This window comes from Xenopus tropicalis, chromosome 8, assembly GCF_000004195.4.
Source record: "Xenopus tropicalis strain Nigerian chromosome 8, UCB_Xtro_10.0, whole genome shotgun sequence".
In the NCBI taxonomy this organism is placed as follows: Eukaryota; Metazoa; Chordata; class Amphibia; order Anura; family Pipidae; genus Xenopus; species Xenopus tropicalis.
The window spans coordinates 25,116,039-25,131,339 of NC_030684.2; the positions used below are offsets into that span (position 1 = coordinate 25,116,039).

At 39.9% G+C, this 15,301-nt stretch overlaps 1 protein-coding gene across 1 annotated transcript in view; it reads left to right on the forward strand.

The window, feature by feature from the left end:
* The window catches only part of phf8 (PHD finger protein 8), a 33,073-nt gene continuing 17,772 nt past the window's right edge, over nt 1–15,301 (forward strand). Inside the window, exons 1-7 of the mRNA XM_018096691.2 lie at nt 1–255; nt 3,711–4,028; nt 4,999–5,084; nt 5,186–5,303; nt 6,142–6,302; nt 6,465–6,606; nt 7,252–7,438. Of these exons, the coding sequence (XP_017952180.1) occupies nt 3,931–4,028; nt 4,999–5,084; nt 5,186–5,303; nt 6,142–6,302; nt 6,465–6,606; nt 7,252–7,438 (792 nt within the window). The 5' untranslated portion in view covers nt 1–255; nt 3,711–3,930. The remainder of the gene's footprint in view (nt 256–3,710; nt 4,029–4,998; nt 5,085–5,185; nt 5,304–6,141; nt 6,303–6,464; nt 6,607–7,251; nt 7,439–15,301) is intronic.

Consider the following 15,301-nt stretch of genomic DNA (forward strand, 5'->3'; position numbering starts at 1 on the left):
AACTTTATTGGTTAGAAAACGTCGCTCAAGAGTGATGCTGAGGATGGGCGGAGTCTACGAGGTAATGGCGTCGCAAAGGCCTATTCCTCTTCAGTTATCGAAACCGCAGTGTTCGCGGGCCAAGTCCGCTTCAGCCTCAATTAGGATTATATTCTGACAGTTCGGATAATTTCGCGGCTCTGACAGCTGAAGTACAACTTCTTTCTCCCTTCGGCCTTGATTCTTCTGAGTTAGGCCTTACGGCCTCGGCCTCAGGTAAATGGCGCATCCCGGCAAGTGTTCTGAACCCGTAATGCTTGTAATGTAAGCGAGCTGGGCAAGATGGTTCTCTGTGGCTTTTCTGCACGCCTAAAGTGTTCTATGATCGGCATTTCTTGCACTGGGCTACCACGTACTAATAGTGTGTATTGTGCCTGCACTCGCCTCAGGGAATTGATAGTCTGTATGAGCAAGTGAGGCCAAATTGTGGCAAAGCTACAAATACAGTTACATTAGATGGTTCTGCTTAATAGCCAAAAACATGGAATTTAAAGTAATTCTGTGGCATTGTGGGTAACTTCTAAGTGTCTAAATTAGACATGGGAGTTCTCAGGCGTGGAACTGGGTTTAGATCTATTAGGTTGAAATTTAGAGTGAATGCTTGTTTGTTATAGCAGGGTGGCCATAGCTTATTATAAGGTTACATTACAATATGGAACCTTTTACACGAGTTATCCCCAGCCAGTGACTTGGGAGCAACATGTTGCTCTCCAACCCCTTTTATTTTGCTCCCAGTGGCCTCAAAGCAGGTGCTTATGTTTAGATTGCTGGCTTGGAGGCAAGTTTTGGTGCATAAAAAGGTGTATTGTTAAACAGAACCTTCTGTAGGCAGCCAGTCCACATAGAGGCTACCAAAAAGCCAATATCAGCCCTTATTTGCCCCCCAGGGACATTATTCATTTTTGTTGATACTCCCCTCTCTTTACATTTGAATGTAGCTCACAGGTCAAAAAGGTTGGGGATCCCTGTTTTACATTATGGTCATTTGTTGTACAACATTTAGTCAGACCAACTAAGAACAAATGTCTGAAAAACAATTGATCTGATTGACATTGGGCCTATAGCCCACCCTCCCACTTTAGGTAAAGAAATTGTCCCTATAATTCTCTGGGAGCTATTCTCTTATGTATTGTATTTACAGTGGTACTTCAGGGAGCTGCTATTCTTTGACACACCAGATTGGATCATTCACTAAGGCAACAGAATACATAAAGGTGCTTATTATGAGCTGCTGCATGTAGTAGACAGTAGGCAAAAAAAAAAAATCACTAAAAGGAACAGGTGTTTATTTTTTTTGCTTTGTTTATGGCCACTAGGTTTCGTTTTAATTGCCGGTGGGGAAACTGTTCTCAGGGTTATATATTAAAGCAATGTAGTCCTGTAATAAATGTAAGGGGCACAAAAGGAGTGCAAAGAAATTTGAGCTATATTTTTTTATTATCACCCATAATTTCATAGGCATTGAGGCTGTTGCAGTTGGGGGAAAAATTTACTGCAGAAAACAGGGGATCAGAGATTTGTGCCAGTTAGTAAATTGGACAGTACTGGGAATGACTTGAAAATGTTAGGGTAAGGGGTGGTATATGGGCATTTACTTACTCTTTAACTGTGTGTAAACCAAGAAGTGCAACATTAGGCACTTGTGAGTGTAGCCATCAAAGAGAATCTGCTTTGCGCTCAACCATGATTAACTTGTTTTTTATGTAACAAACAAATTGGCACAGGTTGCTTGTACAAATGAGCAATGTAGCTGCAAGTATAAATGATCCTTTCGAGTCTACAGGTATGGGATCCGTTATCCAGAAAGGTCAGGATTATGGAAAGCACAACAGAGACCTTTTCCGCACACCCTGGCTCTCCAAAAATAATGAACGCCCGGTGCACACTGCTGGAGAGATCGGCACCCTCCCAAAACCAACTTGGCAAAAAAAGCAGATGGCACACAGCTGTAAACTAGGGAAAAACCCCTTCAAAGTTTTATTGCGGAGGTGCAACGTTTCGGGGCAGAATAACCCCTTTATCAAGCTTGATAAAGGGGTTATTCTGCCCCGAAACGTTGCACCTCCGCAATAAAACTTTGAAGGGGTTTTTCCCTAGTTTACAGCTCTGTGTGCCATCTGCTTTTTTTGCCAGGATTATGGAAAGGCCATCTCCCATAGGCTCCATTATTGGATGTTTTTTAAAAACAATTTCCTGCAACTTCCATTTTCTCTGTAATAATAAAACAGTAGCTTGTATTTGATCCCAACTAAGATATAAATAATCCTTATTGGAGGCAAAACAATTCTTTTGGGTTAATTTAATGTTTAAGCGATATTTTGGTAGACTTAAGGTATATAAATCTAAATTACGGAAAAATCCCTTATCCGAAAAGCCCCAGGTCCCAAGCATTCTGCATAATAGGTCCCATACACGTATTTAATGTAACTGTAAGGGCTCTGGCACACGGGGGAGATTAGTCGCCCGCGATTTAACTCCCTGTTCGCGGGCGACTAATCTCCCCGAGTTGCCTACCCCTGCCATCCCACCGGCGAACATGTAAGTCGCCGGCGGGATGGCAGACGAGGCGGGGCGATTTGCGCGAAATCGCACCGCCGCGTCTGCCATCCCGCCGGCGACTTACATGTTCGCCGGTGGGATGGCAGGGGTAGGCAACTCGGGGAGATTAGTCGCCCGCGAACAGGGAGTTAAATCGCGGGCGACTAATCTCCCCCGTGTGCCAGAGCCCTAACTCTTATGAGTTAAGGATATTTTGACCAAATGTTGGCCTCTAAAAGAAAGGATTAAAAAAGTCTGAAAACCACTGCCAAGCACACATTTTGGGGTGCAAACAGAAAATGTTGCTTGAAGATATTTACAGGTATAGGATTTATTTTTCGGAATGCTTAGGATCTTGCGTTTTTCCGATAAGGTTTTTTTTTCCTGTAATTTTGATCACCATACCTTAAACCTGCAAAAGAATCCCTGAAATAAACCCAATAGGATTGTTTTGCCATCAGTATGGATTCGTTAAGCTTAAGGCGGCCACACACGTGACAATTTTTGATGGTCGCGCGAAAGATCGTTCCCACCCTCCACAGACGTTCAGGGCGGAATCATCAGATATGGAGGTAGAAACAATAGGATTTCTACCTATTTCTGCTGATTCAGCCCTAAAGGTAGATTTTGCTCAGGCACCTTCAATGGTGCCCAATCAAAATCTTTTAACCTGGCCGATTGGCGAGTTGACCGATATCCGCAGCCTTTTATGATATCGGTCACCTCGCCGAGTCGCCATACACGCACCGAATATCATACGAAACGAGGAATAAAACACTATTGTATTCTACAGAACTTGTCTGTTATCTGCTATGTAACCTGTGCCTTTTCTCCTTTTTTTCCAGCTTGAATGGCTGCCCCCGTGGCTACACAGCAGCTTATTATATAAATTATAGTAGTGTTACTGTAGCAAACACACCAGTTTTACCAGTGCAGGACAACAATGCATTATATTTTTATTACTTTAAAGCTCTTTTATTTTTTGGTGTTACTGTTGGTCCTTGATAATTAATAATGTATGTTTGCCCTATGTTTTTATTTCTTTTTTTGCAGACTGTATTCTGACTTACAGGCTACCAATAGATTATTATTGTTTGTTACTAATCTGTTGCTTTTTGTTTTTATGTCTACAGAGAGCCGACGGTGCCTGAAATAAGACTGACTGGTTACACTATTTTGTGTGATGGTGGCATATTGAGGAAAGAGCTCCACCATCGCTTTAATATCGTACCTGTGTTTTTTGGATAATTTGGACATGCAATGGTGTTCTCTGTAGCTGGTGTGTGATCATCTGGGATTTCTTCTAGTTGGCAATCCTACTTGTGTGAAGCAACCTCACTGAAGCTGCACAGGATGGCCTCTGTGCCGGTGTACTGTTTGTGCCGCCTACCATATGATGTGACTCGATTTATGATTGAATGTGATGTCTGCCAAGACTGGTTCCATGGAAGGTATGCCTTTAGTATTTAATTGTAGGAACTGTTTTTTCTGTTGTTATTGTGAAAAAAGCATAAGATGGAGTTAGTGGTGCATGTCTGATATAACCACCTGCAAAATCAACAGCCTGTGATGTACAGTTCTGTGGTTATGATGCAGGAAAAAAATAAATAAATAAAACATGACTAGCACCTGGGGCGGATATGACATTTCCCCTTTTTATGTGCTTTGTCATGATGTGTCAGTATTCATTATGTATTGTCTGCATACAAATTTTAATGGAATTTTAGTGGTACTTGGCACTTTTATGGCTATATAGTATTAATAATATCACTACATTTTAGACTCAAAAGTGTAAAATTCAGTGAGAAACTAAATTTGGGTGCAAAGGGGTCATGACCCACAGGTTGAAGAACCGCAGCAAATGGGTTTTAGAGGTTTGTAACGGTTTATAATCTAAAATCAAATTGCTTCAATAAATATTGATGATTGTTTAATTTAGATATCATAAAAAATAAAAGCAGCCTGTTTGAATTGATGTACCAGGTTAACACATGCACTGCTGATAAGTGGTCGTCTTGTCATGATATGATAGCAAACATTTTTTACACCTGCACAGTTTTAAGCTCGGCGGTCAGACAACCAATCCTTTGCAATTTACCAACACAAGACTTTCATGGTTATCACCCTAACCCCAACTGCCATGTTTAAGAGAGATAATCACCTGACCTACAATTTCACTGGCATTGTCAGCACAATTATCTTAAGTCTGCATGAAACAGCAATTGTAAGCATTTTACCATTTGCTAAGATGGAAATCTTACAGGCGGCAAAACACTTGTTATCAATTCATGTGCCTTTTCTCTTACGGTTACCATTGCTTTTATTATAGTTTGAGATCTAGTGTGTGCAGTTTATATTGATTAAAGAAACTTTCTTCTGTTTTTCACATGTATAATTCTGCTATTCTTTCTTTGTGAACAGCTGTGTTGGAGTGGAGGAGGAAAAAGCATCTGAAATTGACCTATATCATTGTCCAAACTGTCAGATAACTCATGGGCCATCTGTTAGTAAGTATCGGTTGCATGACCCCAAAACACAGCATGCAAAATAATAGTTTATACGTATGTAAATAAAGGAGGGTGTTATCTTATTTTTTGTGTTCCTACAGTGAAACGTCGACGTGGGAATTTGAAGCAGGATCCACACTTGAGTAAAGACTTAGGGAAGCCAGTACAGACAGGAAGTGCAAGCTTTATTAAGGAGCTAAAGAGTAGAAATTTTCCAAGGTAATTGCTGGTGCTAACTAGAAACCTTGGTCTTGGCCTACACTAACATATGCAAGAAAATCCATAATGAAAGGTATTTCATTGGATTTATAAGTGTCCATTGATAAAAACTTTGACTTTTTTTGTTCATTTCTGGTTTACTGGAGTTATTGAACTTCAAGGAATACTGGCATGGGAAGACATTTCCCCCCCCAAAACACATCAGTTAGAGCTTCTCCAGCAGAATCCTGCATTGAAACCCATTTTTCAAACATGCAAAGAGATTTTTTTAATATTTAATTTTGAAAATTCACATGGCACTAGCCATATTACTCATGTCCCAGGGTGCTACAGCCATGTGACCTGTGCTCTGATAAACTAAAGTCACACTTTACTGCTGAGCTGTAAATTGGAGTGATATCACCCCCCTGCCAGTAGCCAATCAGCAGAACAATGGCAAGGGAGCAAGATAGCAGCTCCCAGTAGTTATTAGAATAGTAGTCAACAGTAAGAAATCCAAATCTGCCTTGCAACTTCAGTTACATGGGAGTAGGAAAAACAATGGGTTATGTGAAAGCAGTTCTAATGTGTAGTGCTGGCTCTTTCTGAAAGCTCAGAATTTGTTGGTTCAAGAATAAAATTGTAAATGATAAAGGGAATTATTCTGCTATGTAAACCGTGTAATTTAAAAATAAAAAGTATATCTTAAAACTCAGGACAGAATCCCTTTATGGCATTTGGTAAATACCTTTCAGTGGTTGATATCCACTACTCTTTTTATCTAAAGTATGTAGCATGGTTGGCAAAGGATAGCATATACCCTTATTACAGTATTTCCCATTGTGCTTTTTATATTCAGTGCAGAGGAAATCATTCTAAAGCCCCAGGGTGCCCAGCTGACGGTGGAATACTTGGAGGAGAACAGTTTCAGTGTCCCTATCCTAGTACTGAAGAAAGATGGGTTAGGAATGACGCTTCCTGCCCCTACCTTTACTGTCAGTGATGTGGAGTACTATGTGGGTAAGTTAGGGTTGTTTATTAGAATTGCATTTCTGTACCTGTACCACGGTCTGTGTTTAGTTCATTCATCTCCAATGCTGTCTTCTTTGTCTTCCGTTATCTTTTTGAAATTCTCTTTTGCTCTCTGCGTTTTTGATCATCTTTACATCTGGTTCCATTCAGGTCCAGAGAAAGAAATTGATGTGATTGATGTGACGAGACAAGCTGATCTAAAAATGAAACTGAAAGATTTTGTGAAATATTATAACAGCCCCAAAAGGGAAAAAGTGCTTAACGTGATAAGCCTGGAGTTTTCCGAGACTAGGTTTGTATTGGAGAATTTTTGTGTAACTTTTTTGCCCAATCCCATGTTTGTGTCTTTTGCCACATATTTGTTTCTATTCCCCCCCCCCCCCCCCCCCCCCCCAGCCTGCTTGACTGATATCTGAGGATGGGCCAGCTATCTATTGGCAAATTTACAAATCCTGTCTGACAAGGACTGCTTAGGCCCATTGATGTCCTTTTTCTACATAGATCCCCAATTATATGATCCAGTCATTGGCCCAAGAGCCAACCCATGTCTGACCAAGTCAGGAAAATGTCTGCTCCTTTGGCACTCTGTGATTGAATTAAGTGACTGAGACATGTCACATGCAATCCTTCCTCATTATGCTATCAGCTTAAATTGCAAGTCCTGGTGCATCATAAAGAGTTTGTCTTTATGGGGGTGAGATTTTTTTTAAAAAAATTTAAGAGCATTTACCTGGCAAAAATCTGAAATGTACATTTTTAAATGCAGACTGTGCAAATGCTTTTTGTGGCTTATCCAATACTTAACAGTCACTTAATATCTTTTCTTAATTCCTTATTTATAGCTTGAAGAGATCTTTATTTGTTTTATAGGAAATGTCTGTTTACCACACGGTCTTGCCTAATCTTTCATACTACAGTCCTTTTCATTTCCTTACAGACTCACTAATCTAGTGGAAACTCCAAAGATTGTACGAAAGTTATCCTGGGTTGAAAACCTGTGGCCAGAGCAGAGTGTTTTTGAGAGGCCTAATGTCCAGAAATACTGCCTCATGGGTGTAAAGGACAGTTACACTGATTTCCACATTGATTTTGGGGGCACGTCGGTCTGGTATCATGTCCTTAAAGTAAGTTCATAAATCAAGCCACTTTAACATAGTAGTTGTTCCTTATATTCTAAACTTTGAGAGGTTATGTGTCCTAATCTCTAAATTCTGCTTATTTAACATCGAGAGGGTCATAACTGATAATTGCAGCAGGATATGTATTGATACATGGCACCCTCAAATATATTTACAATTGTGGGATTATATATGCCTCTTTGAGGACACTTTTCTCTATGAACTAAAGAACAAAATTATATCACTACCACTAGTCCCTCTCTTACTCTTGGTAGATTTCAATGCCAAAGCTAGATATGTGTACCCACTACCTCGTATAGCTATGCCTTCTCCAGGTGGGTCTCTACATATGTTCTGGTAGACCTTTGGCGTATCTGTAATCCTGGTATGCAACAATACATGTTACTCAGTAAGACATGGTAGTCTATCTAGAATTGACAATGCCCTAGGGACCCCAGAAACTAATACCAACACCTCCAAAGTTGAAATTCTTACCAAGGGCATTTCTGACCATTCCTCAGTAATGATCACCCTCGGGGAAGACACAGAGCTACTTAGTAGCAGCTATTTGTCACAGCTACTAAATGCCAGAAAATACCCTGCCATAGACAATACTGAGAATTGCCTCTGCTAAAACACATGTAGAGACAGTTATTAGTGATCAGCATTGTCCATATTTGTAGCTGTGATAAGTAGCTGATCTAGTAGATCCATGTGTCTTCACCCTAAAGCTCATGCTGGATTAAGCATCCACAATTGGCAGACTCAATGCTGACTAGCCTTGAGTCATACCAAGCCACAAATACCAGCAGCCCTAGATGTGGTATGGGACACCCTGAAGGCATTTACCCGGGTGGGGGGAGGAATATATAAGCAACATAAAAGTGCTCACAACTGCATTGGGAGCTGAAATCTCCTCCCTCACCCAAAGGAATCTGAAGCTAACTACCTGGCCCATCCTTCTACCCACACACACCAAATATGGACGCTTTTCCAAGATGCACTCAATCTAGCACAACTAGAATTTACAAAAAAGCACGTCCTCAGAAGGCCAATATCTTTGAGTACAGGGTATAAAATAGCAAATTACTTGCCTTTTTATTTAACTCTTTTACTGCCAAGCACGTATGGCATACGTGCTGGCAGTAAAAGGGCTTAAACGCCAACGACGTGTCTCATACGTCGTTGGCGTTTAAGCGCTGCCCTCTGCAGCGGCGGCATGTGCCGCCGCTGCAAAGGGCTTCTAACAATGACAGCCCCCCTGGGCAATGTGCCAGGGGGGCTGTCATCAGGGTCCTGCGAACCGATCGCTCGCAGGACCCTCCAGGAAGCAGCAGATGCGATCGCATCGCATCTGCTGCTTCCTGCTTCCTCCCTCTCCCCCAGCGCCGGCCCAAATGACGAAGGAGGCGATCGGTCTTCAGGAACAGGTAAGGACTTTTTTTTTTTATTGCATTTACACACTTTTACACACTTATACACACATTTACATACATTTATACACACTTACATACATTTACACACACTTACAGCACACATTTTAGCATTTTTTTATTTTATTTTATTTTTTTTTTTCATTTTTCACACTTTTATACACTTATTTACACTCATATACACACTTACACACTATCACACAACTTTTACACATGTACACACATGTATACACAAACACTTTGGTTTTTTTTTGTTTTGCTTTTTTTTTTTTTTTTTTTCATATTACCACTTTGTTTTTATTTTCTTTTACCTAAAAACTGTTTATTTTGACAGCGTAACTATTGGATCAGATATTCTGGCCACTAATTACACTGTCATGTAACTTATTTTGTTGTTTCACTGATTTGCACAATTTTTGTGGTTTTATCACATTTTATCCCTATATAAGTGTTCCTGATCTGTTTTTAGCGTAGCTTTGCCAGGTGTAACTTTGGTGTACAAAAATAACTTTACCTATTTTGAATTCATCAGAATGTGTACTTTCCAAAAATATATGGTTTTCTGGGGGTCACTGTATAGTTAGGGGGGGGTTACTGCACATAATACACTGACGGGGCTCTGTGTGCAAAAGCTGAGCTGGCAGGCGAGAAATCCTTATGCGCTATTTTCATTTAGGGTTCAGTACATACCGCAGACTTTGGTATATCTATGCATATTGGGCATCAAACTGTTCAGTAGGCCTCTGGTGTTCCTATTTGGGGTGACTTGCCTTTGTACGCAAGAAATTGTGTGAGATAAATGCGGCAAATTGCAACATTTTTAGGCGATTTTCTGAAATCTCATAAAAACCGATAACTTTAGGAAAGCTTTGCGGCTTGGTACTTTGGTGTAGAAAGGACTCTTTACCCTTGTTGGATTTGTCAGAATGTGTACTTTCCAAAAATATATGGTTTTGTGGGGGTCTCTGTATAGTTAGGGGAAGTTTTGGCACATAATACACTGACAGGGGGCTCTGTGTGCAAAAGCTGAGCTGGCAGGCGAGAAATCCTTATGCGCTATTTTCATTTAGGGTTCAGTACATACTGCAGACTTTGGTATATCTATGCATATTGGGCATCAAACTGTTCAGTAGGCCTCTGGTGTTCCTATTTGGGGTGACTTGCCTTTGTACGCAAGAAATTGTGTGAGATAAATACGACAAATTGCAACATTTTTAGGCAATTTTCTGAAATGTCATAAAAACCAATAACTTTAGGAAAGCTCTGCAGATTGGTACTTTGGTGTAGAAAGGACTCTTTACCCTTGTTGGATTTGTCAGAATGTGTACTTTCCAAAAATATATGGTTTTGTGGGGGATCTGTATAGTTAGGGGAAGTTTTGGCACATAATACACTGACAGGGGGCTCTGTGTGCAAAAGCTGAGCTGGCAGGCGAGAAATCCTTATGCGCTATTTTCATTTAGGGTTCAGTACATACCGCAGACTTTGGTATATCTATGCATATTGGGCATCAAACTGTTCAGTAGGCCTCTGGTGTTCCTATTGGGGGTGATTTGCCTTTGTACGCAAGAAATTGTGTGAGATAAATGTGACAAATTGCAACATTTTTAGGCAATTTTCTGAAATGTCATAAAAACCAATAACTTTAGGAAAGCTCTGCAGATTGGTACTTTGGTGTAGAAAGGACTCTTTACCCTTGTTGGATTTGTCAGAATGTGTAATTTCCAAAAATATATGGTTTTGTGGGGGATCTGTATAGTTAGGGGAAGTTTTGGCACATAATACACTGACAGGGGGCTCTGTGTGCAAAAGCTGAGCTGGCAGGCGAGAAATCCTTATGCGCTATTTTCATTTAGGGTTCAGTACATACCGCAGACTTTGGTATATCTATGCATATTGGGCATCAAACTGTTCAGTAGGCCTCTGGTGTTCCTATTTGGGGTGACTTGCCTTTGTACGCAAGAAATTGTGTGAGATAAATGCGACAAATTGCAACATTTTTAGGCGATTTTCTGAAATGTCATAAAAACCAATAACTTTAGGAAAGCTCTGCAGATTGGTACTTTGGTGTACTTTGGTGCATATTGTGCATCAAACTGTTCAGTAGACCTCCGGTGTTCCTTTTTTGGGGTGATTTGTCTTTATCTGATCTTTATCAAGAAATTGTGAGAGATAAATGCGGCAAATTGCAACATTTTTATGCGATTTTCGAAAATGTCATATAAATCTGCAAACTTAGGAAAGCTTTACAGCTTGGTACTTTGTAGCAATAAGAAATATTTACCCATTATAGATTCGGGGGGATGTGTATTTTCCAAAAATATATGGCTTTCTGGGGTGAATGTACTTTTTTTGTAGCATTATCCCACATAAAGGATGTAAATGTGTTGATTTTGCAGGAGCTGAAATGATAGATCATATGGGGGTATGTTCCCATTGGGGCCCCTACATGCCACATACTTAGGTAAACCTATACATATTGGGCATCAAACTGTTCAGTGGACCCCTGGCGTTCAAATTTAGGGTGTTTTATCTTGGTACCTAACACTATGTGGGAGATAAGATGCTGCAAAGTGGAAGCTTTGAGGGGATTTTTGGAAATGTCATCAAAATTGCTAACTTTAGAAAAGCTGTGCGGCTTGGTACTTTGGAGTAGAAAGACATGGGTACCCATTTTAGATTCGGGGGAATGTGTACTTTCCAAAAATATATGACTTTCTGGGGTGAGCATACTTTTTTGTAGCTTTATCCCACATATAATGATGTAAATGTGTTGATTTTGCATGAGCTGAAATGACAGAAATGACAGTATATATGGGGGTATGTTCACATTGGGGCCCCTACATGCCACATACTTAGGTAAACCTATACATATTGGGCATCAAACTGTTCAGTGGACCCCTGGCGTTCAAATTCAGGGTGTTTTATCTTGGTACCTAATGCTATGTGGGAGATAAGATGCTGCAAAGTGGAAGCTTTGAGGGGATTTTTGGAAATGTCATCAAAATTGCTAACTTTAGAAAAGCTGTGCGGCTTGGTACTTTGGAGTAGAAAGACATGGGTACCCATTTTAGATTCGGGGGAATGTGTACTTTCCAAAAATATATGGCTTTCTGGGGTGAGCGTACTTTTTTGTAGCTTTATCTCACATATAATGATGTAAATGTGTTGATTTTGCAGGAGCTGAAATGACAGAAATGACAGTATATATGGGGGTATGTTCACATTGGGGCCCCTACATGCCACATACTTAGGTAAACCTATACATATTGGGCATCAAACTGTTCAGTGGACCCCTGGCGTTCAAATTCAGGGTGTTTTATCTTGGTACCTAATGCTATGTGGGAGATAAGATGCTTCAAAATGGAAGCTTTGAGGGGATTTTTGGAAATGTCATCAAAATTGCTAACTTTAGAAAAGCTGTGCGGCTTGGTACTTTGGAGTAGAAAGACATGGGTACCCATTTTAGATTCGGGGGAATGTGTACTTTCCAAAAATATATGGCTTTCTGGGGTGAGCGTACTTTTTTGTAGCTTTATCTCACATATAATGATGTAAATGTGTTGATTTTGCAGGAGCTGAAATGACAGAAATGACAGTATATATGGGGGTATGTTCACATTCGGGCCCCTACATGCCACATACTTGGGTAAACCTATACATATTGGGCATCAAACTGTTCAGTGGACCCCTGGTGTTCAAATTCAGGGTGTTTTATCTTGGTACCTAATGCTATGTGGGAGATAAGATGCTTCAAAGTGGAAGCTTTGAGGGGATTTTTGGAAATGTCATCAAAATTGCTAACTTTAGAAAAGCTGTGCGGCTTGGTACTTTGGAGTAGAAAGACATGGGTACCCATTTTAGATTCGGGGGAATGTGTACTTTCCAAAAATATATGACTTTCTGGGGTGAGCGTACTTTTTTGTAGCTTTATCCCACATATAATAATGTAAATGTGTTGATTTTGCAGGAGCTGAAATGACAGAAATGACAGTTCATATGGGGGTATGTTCACATTGGGGCCCCTACATGCCACATACTTAGGTAAACCTATACATATTGGGCATCAAACTGTTTAGTGGACCCCTGGCGTTCAAATTCAGGGTGTTTTATCTTGGTACCTAATGCTATGTGGGAGATAAGATGCTTCAAAGTGGAAGCTTTGAGGGGATTTTTGGAAATGTCATCAAAATTGCTAACTTTAGAAAAGCTGTGCGGCTTGGTACTTTGGAGTAGAAAGACATAGGTACCCATTTTAGATTCGGGGGAATGTGTACTTTCCAAAAATATGACTTTCTGGGGTGAGCATACTTTTTACTAGCTTTATCCCACATATAATGATGTAAATGTGTTGATTTTGCAGAAGCTGAAATGACAGTATATATGGGGGTATGTTCACATTCGGGCCCCTACATGCCACATACTTAGGTAAACCTATACATATTGGGCATCAAACTGTTCAGTGGACCCCTGGCGTTCAAATTCAGGGTGTTTTATCTTGGTACCTAATGCTATGTGGGAGATAAGATGCTTCAAAGTGGAAGCTTTGAGGGGATTTTTGGAAATGTCATCAAAATTGCTAACTTTAGAAAAGCTGTGCGGCTTGGTACTTTGGAGTAGAAAGACATGGGTACCCATTTTAGATTCGGGGGAATGTGTACTTTCCAAAAATATATGACTTTCTGGGGTGAGTGTACTTTTTACTAGCTTCATCCCACATATAATGATGTAAATGTGTTGATTTTGCAGAAGCTGAAATGACAGAAATGACAGTTCATATGGGGTATGTTCACATTGGGGCCCCTACATGCCACATACTTAGGTAAACCTATACATATTGGGCATCAAACTGTTCAGTGGACCCCAGGCATTCATATTTAGGGTGTTTTATTTGGTTACTTTATGACCTGTAGGAGATAAGATACTATAGACTAGAAGCTTTGAAGCGATTTTTAAAAAAAATCACAAATTTTGATAAAAACCAATAACTTTAGGAAAGCATTGCGACTTGATAGTTTGGAGTAGACAGACAGTTGTGCCTATTCTGTATTCCCCAGAATCTGTTCTTTCCAAAAATGTACAATTTTCTGGGATAAACCTTCTGTTAGTGGAATTTTGGCCTTGAAATCCAAAGTATGCAGTTTTTTTGGAGCAGTGCTTTGGGAATTTGGTAGTGTACTGCTGGGAGTTTTTGACCTATACAAGTGAGAAATCTCCATAAAACTATATATATTTGGTATTGGCACGTTCAGGAGACATGGGACTTTCCAAATCAGTTGTATATTCGTGCATAAAATAATTTTTGTTTCTAGTATGTGTGATTATATTATGGAAAATTTGATTTTTTTTGCATTTTTAGACATTTAGAAGCCTATATCTTGTTACAGAATTGGAATTACACAAAAATTCTACCATATTTTGAAAGCTTAGATTGTTCTGAAAAAAACGATATATTGTTTTCCTTGGTAAACTAAAATTCCCCCCGAGGAAAGGCCCCTAAAGTGAAACAGTGCAAAATGTTCAAAAACTGTCTGGCAATACAAGTTCCGCTTTGACCAAAATGGCTGGCAGTAAAAGGGTTAAAACAACTAGGTCAATTTTTTTTTATTGTAGGGGACTTTAATTATCCAGACATTGACTGGAGCAATGGGGTGGCTAAATCAGAGAAAGCTGGTAGGTTTGTAAATATGCTAAATAACAACTTTATTTCAGGCAGTTCAAGACCCAACTAGGAATGATTTTTATTTGGACTTGATATCTGATATTACTGAATTCATCTCTAACATTTGTGTGGGTGAGCATTTAGGGAGCAATGATCATAACATGGTCTTCTTTGATATAATGCTGCAGAGACAGCTCTATAGGGGAGTAACTAAAACACTTAATTTTAGACGTGCAGACTTTGGCAGTATAAGGGCATCTCTGCAATGTATCAACTGGGAAAGGCTTTTCACAGGGTTAAACACAGAAGGGAAATAGATCTTTAAAACAGCAAGCATACTGGTCAGTATATTCCCCTTGTAAGCAAAGGTCCATGACTGGATGGTATTGAATGAGCTTAGTGCTGTGATTGCAAAATAAAGCAAATAAAGTGCTGTCTTGTATAAAAAAAGGGCATTGACTCAAGGGATGAAAACATAATTTTGCCTCTTTATAGGTCTCTGGTAAGGCCTCACCTTGAGTATGCAGTTCATTTTTGTCCTTAAGCCAAGGGGTCCCCAACCTTTCTTTACTCGTGAGCCACAGTCAAATGTAAAAAGACTGGGAGAGCAACACAAGCATTATAAAGTTCATGGAGGAGTCAAATAAGGGCTAAGATTGGCTATTAGGCAGCCTCTATGCACACTATCAGCTTACAGGAGGCTTTATTTGTTAGTAAGTCTTGTTTTCATTCAACCAAAACTTGCCCCCAAGTCAGGAATTCAAAAATAACTAC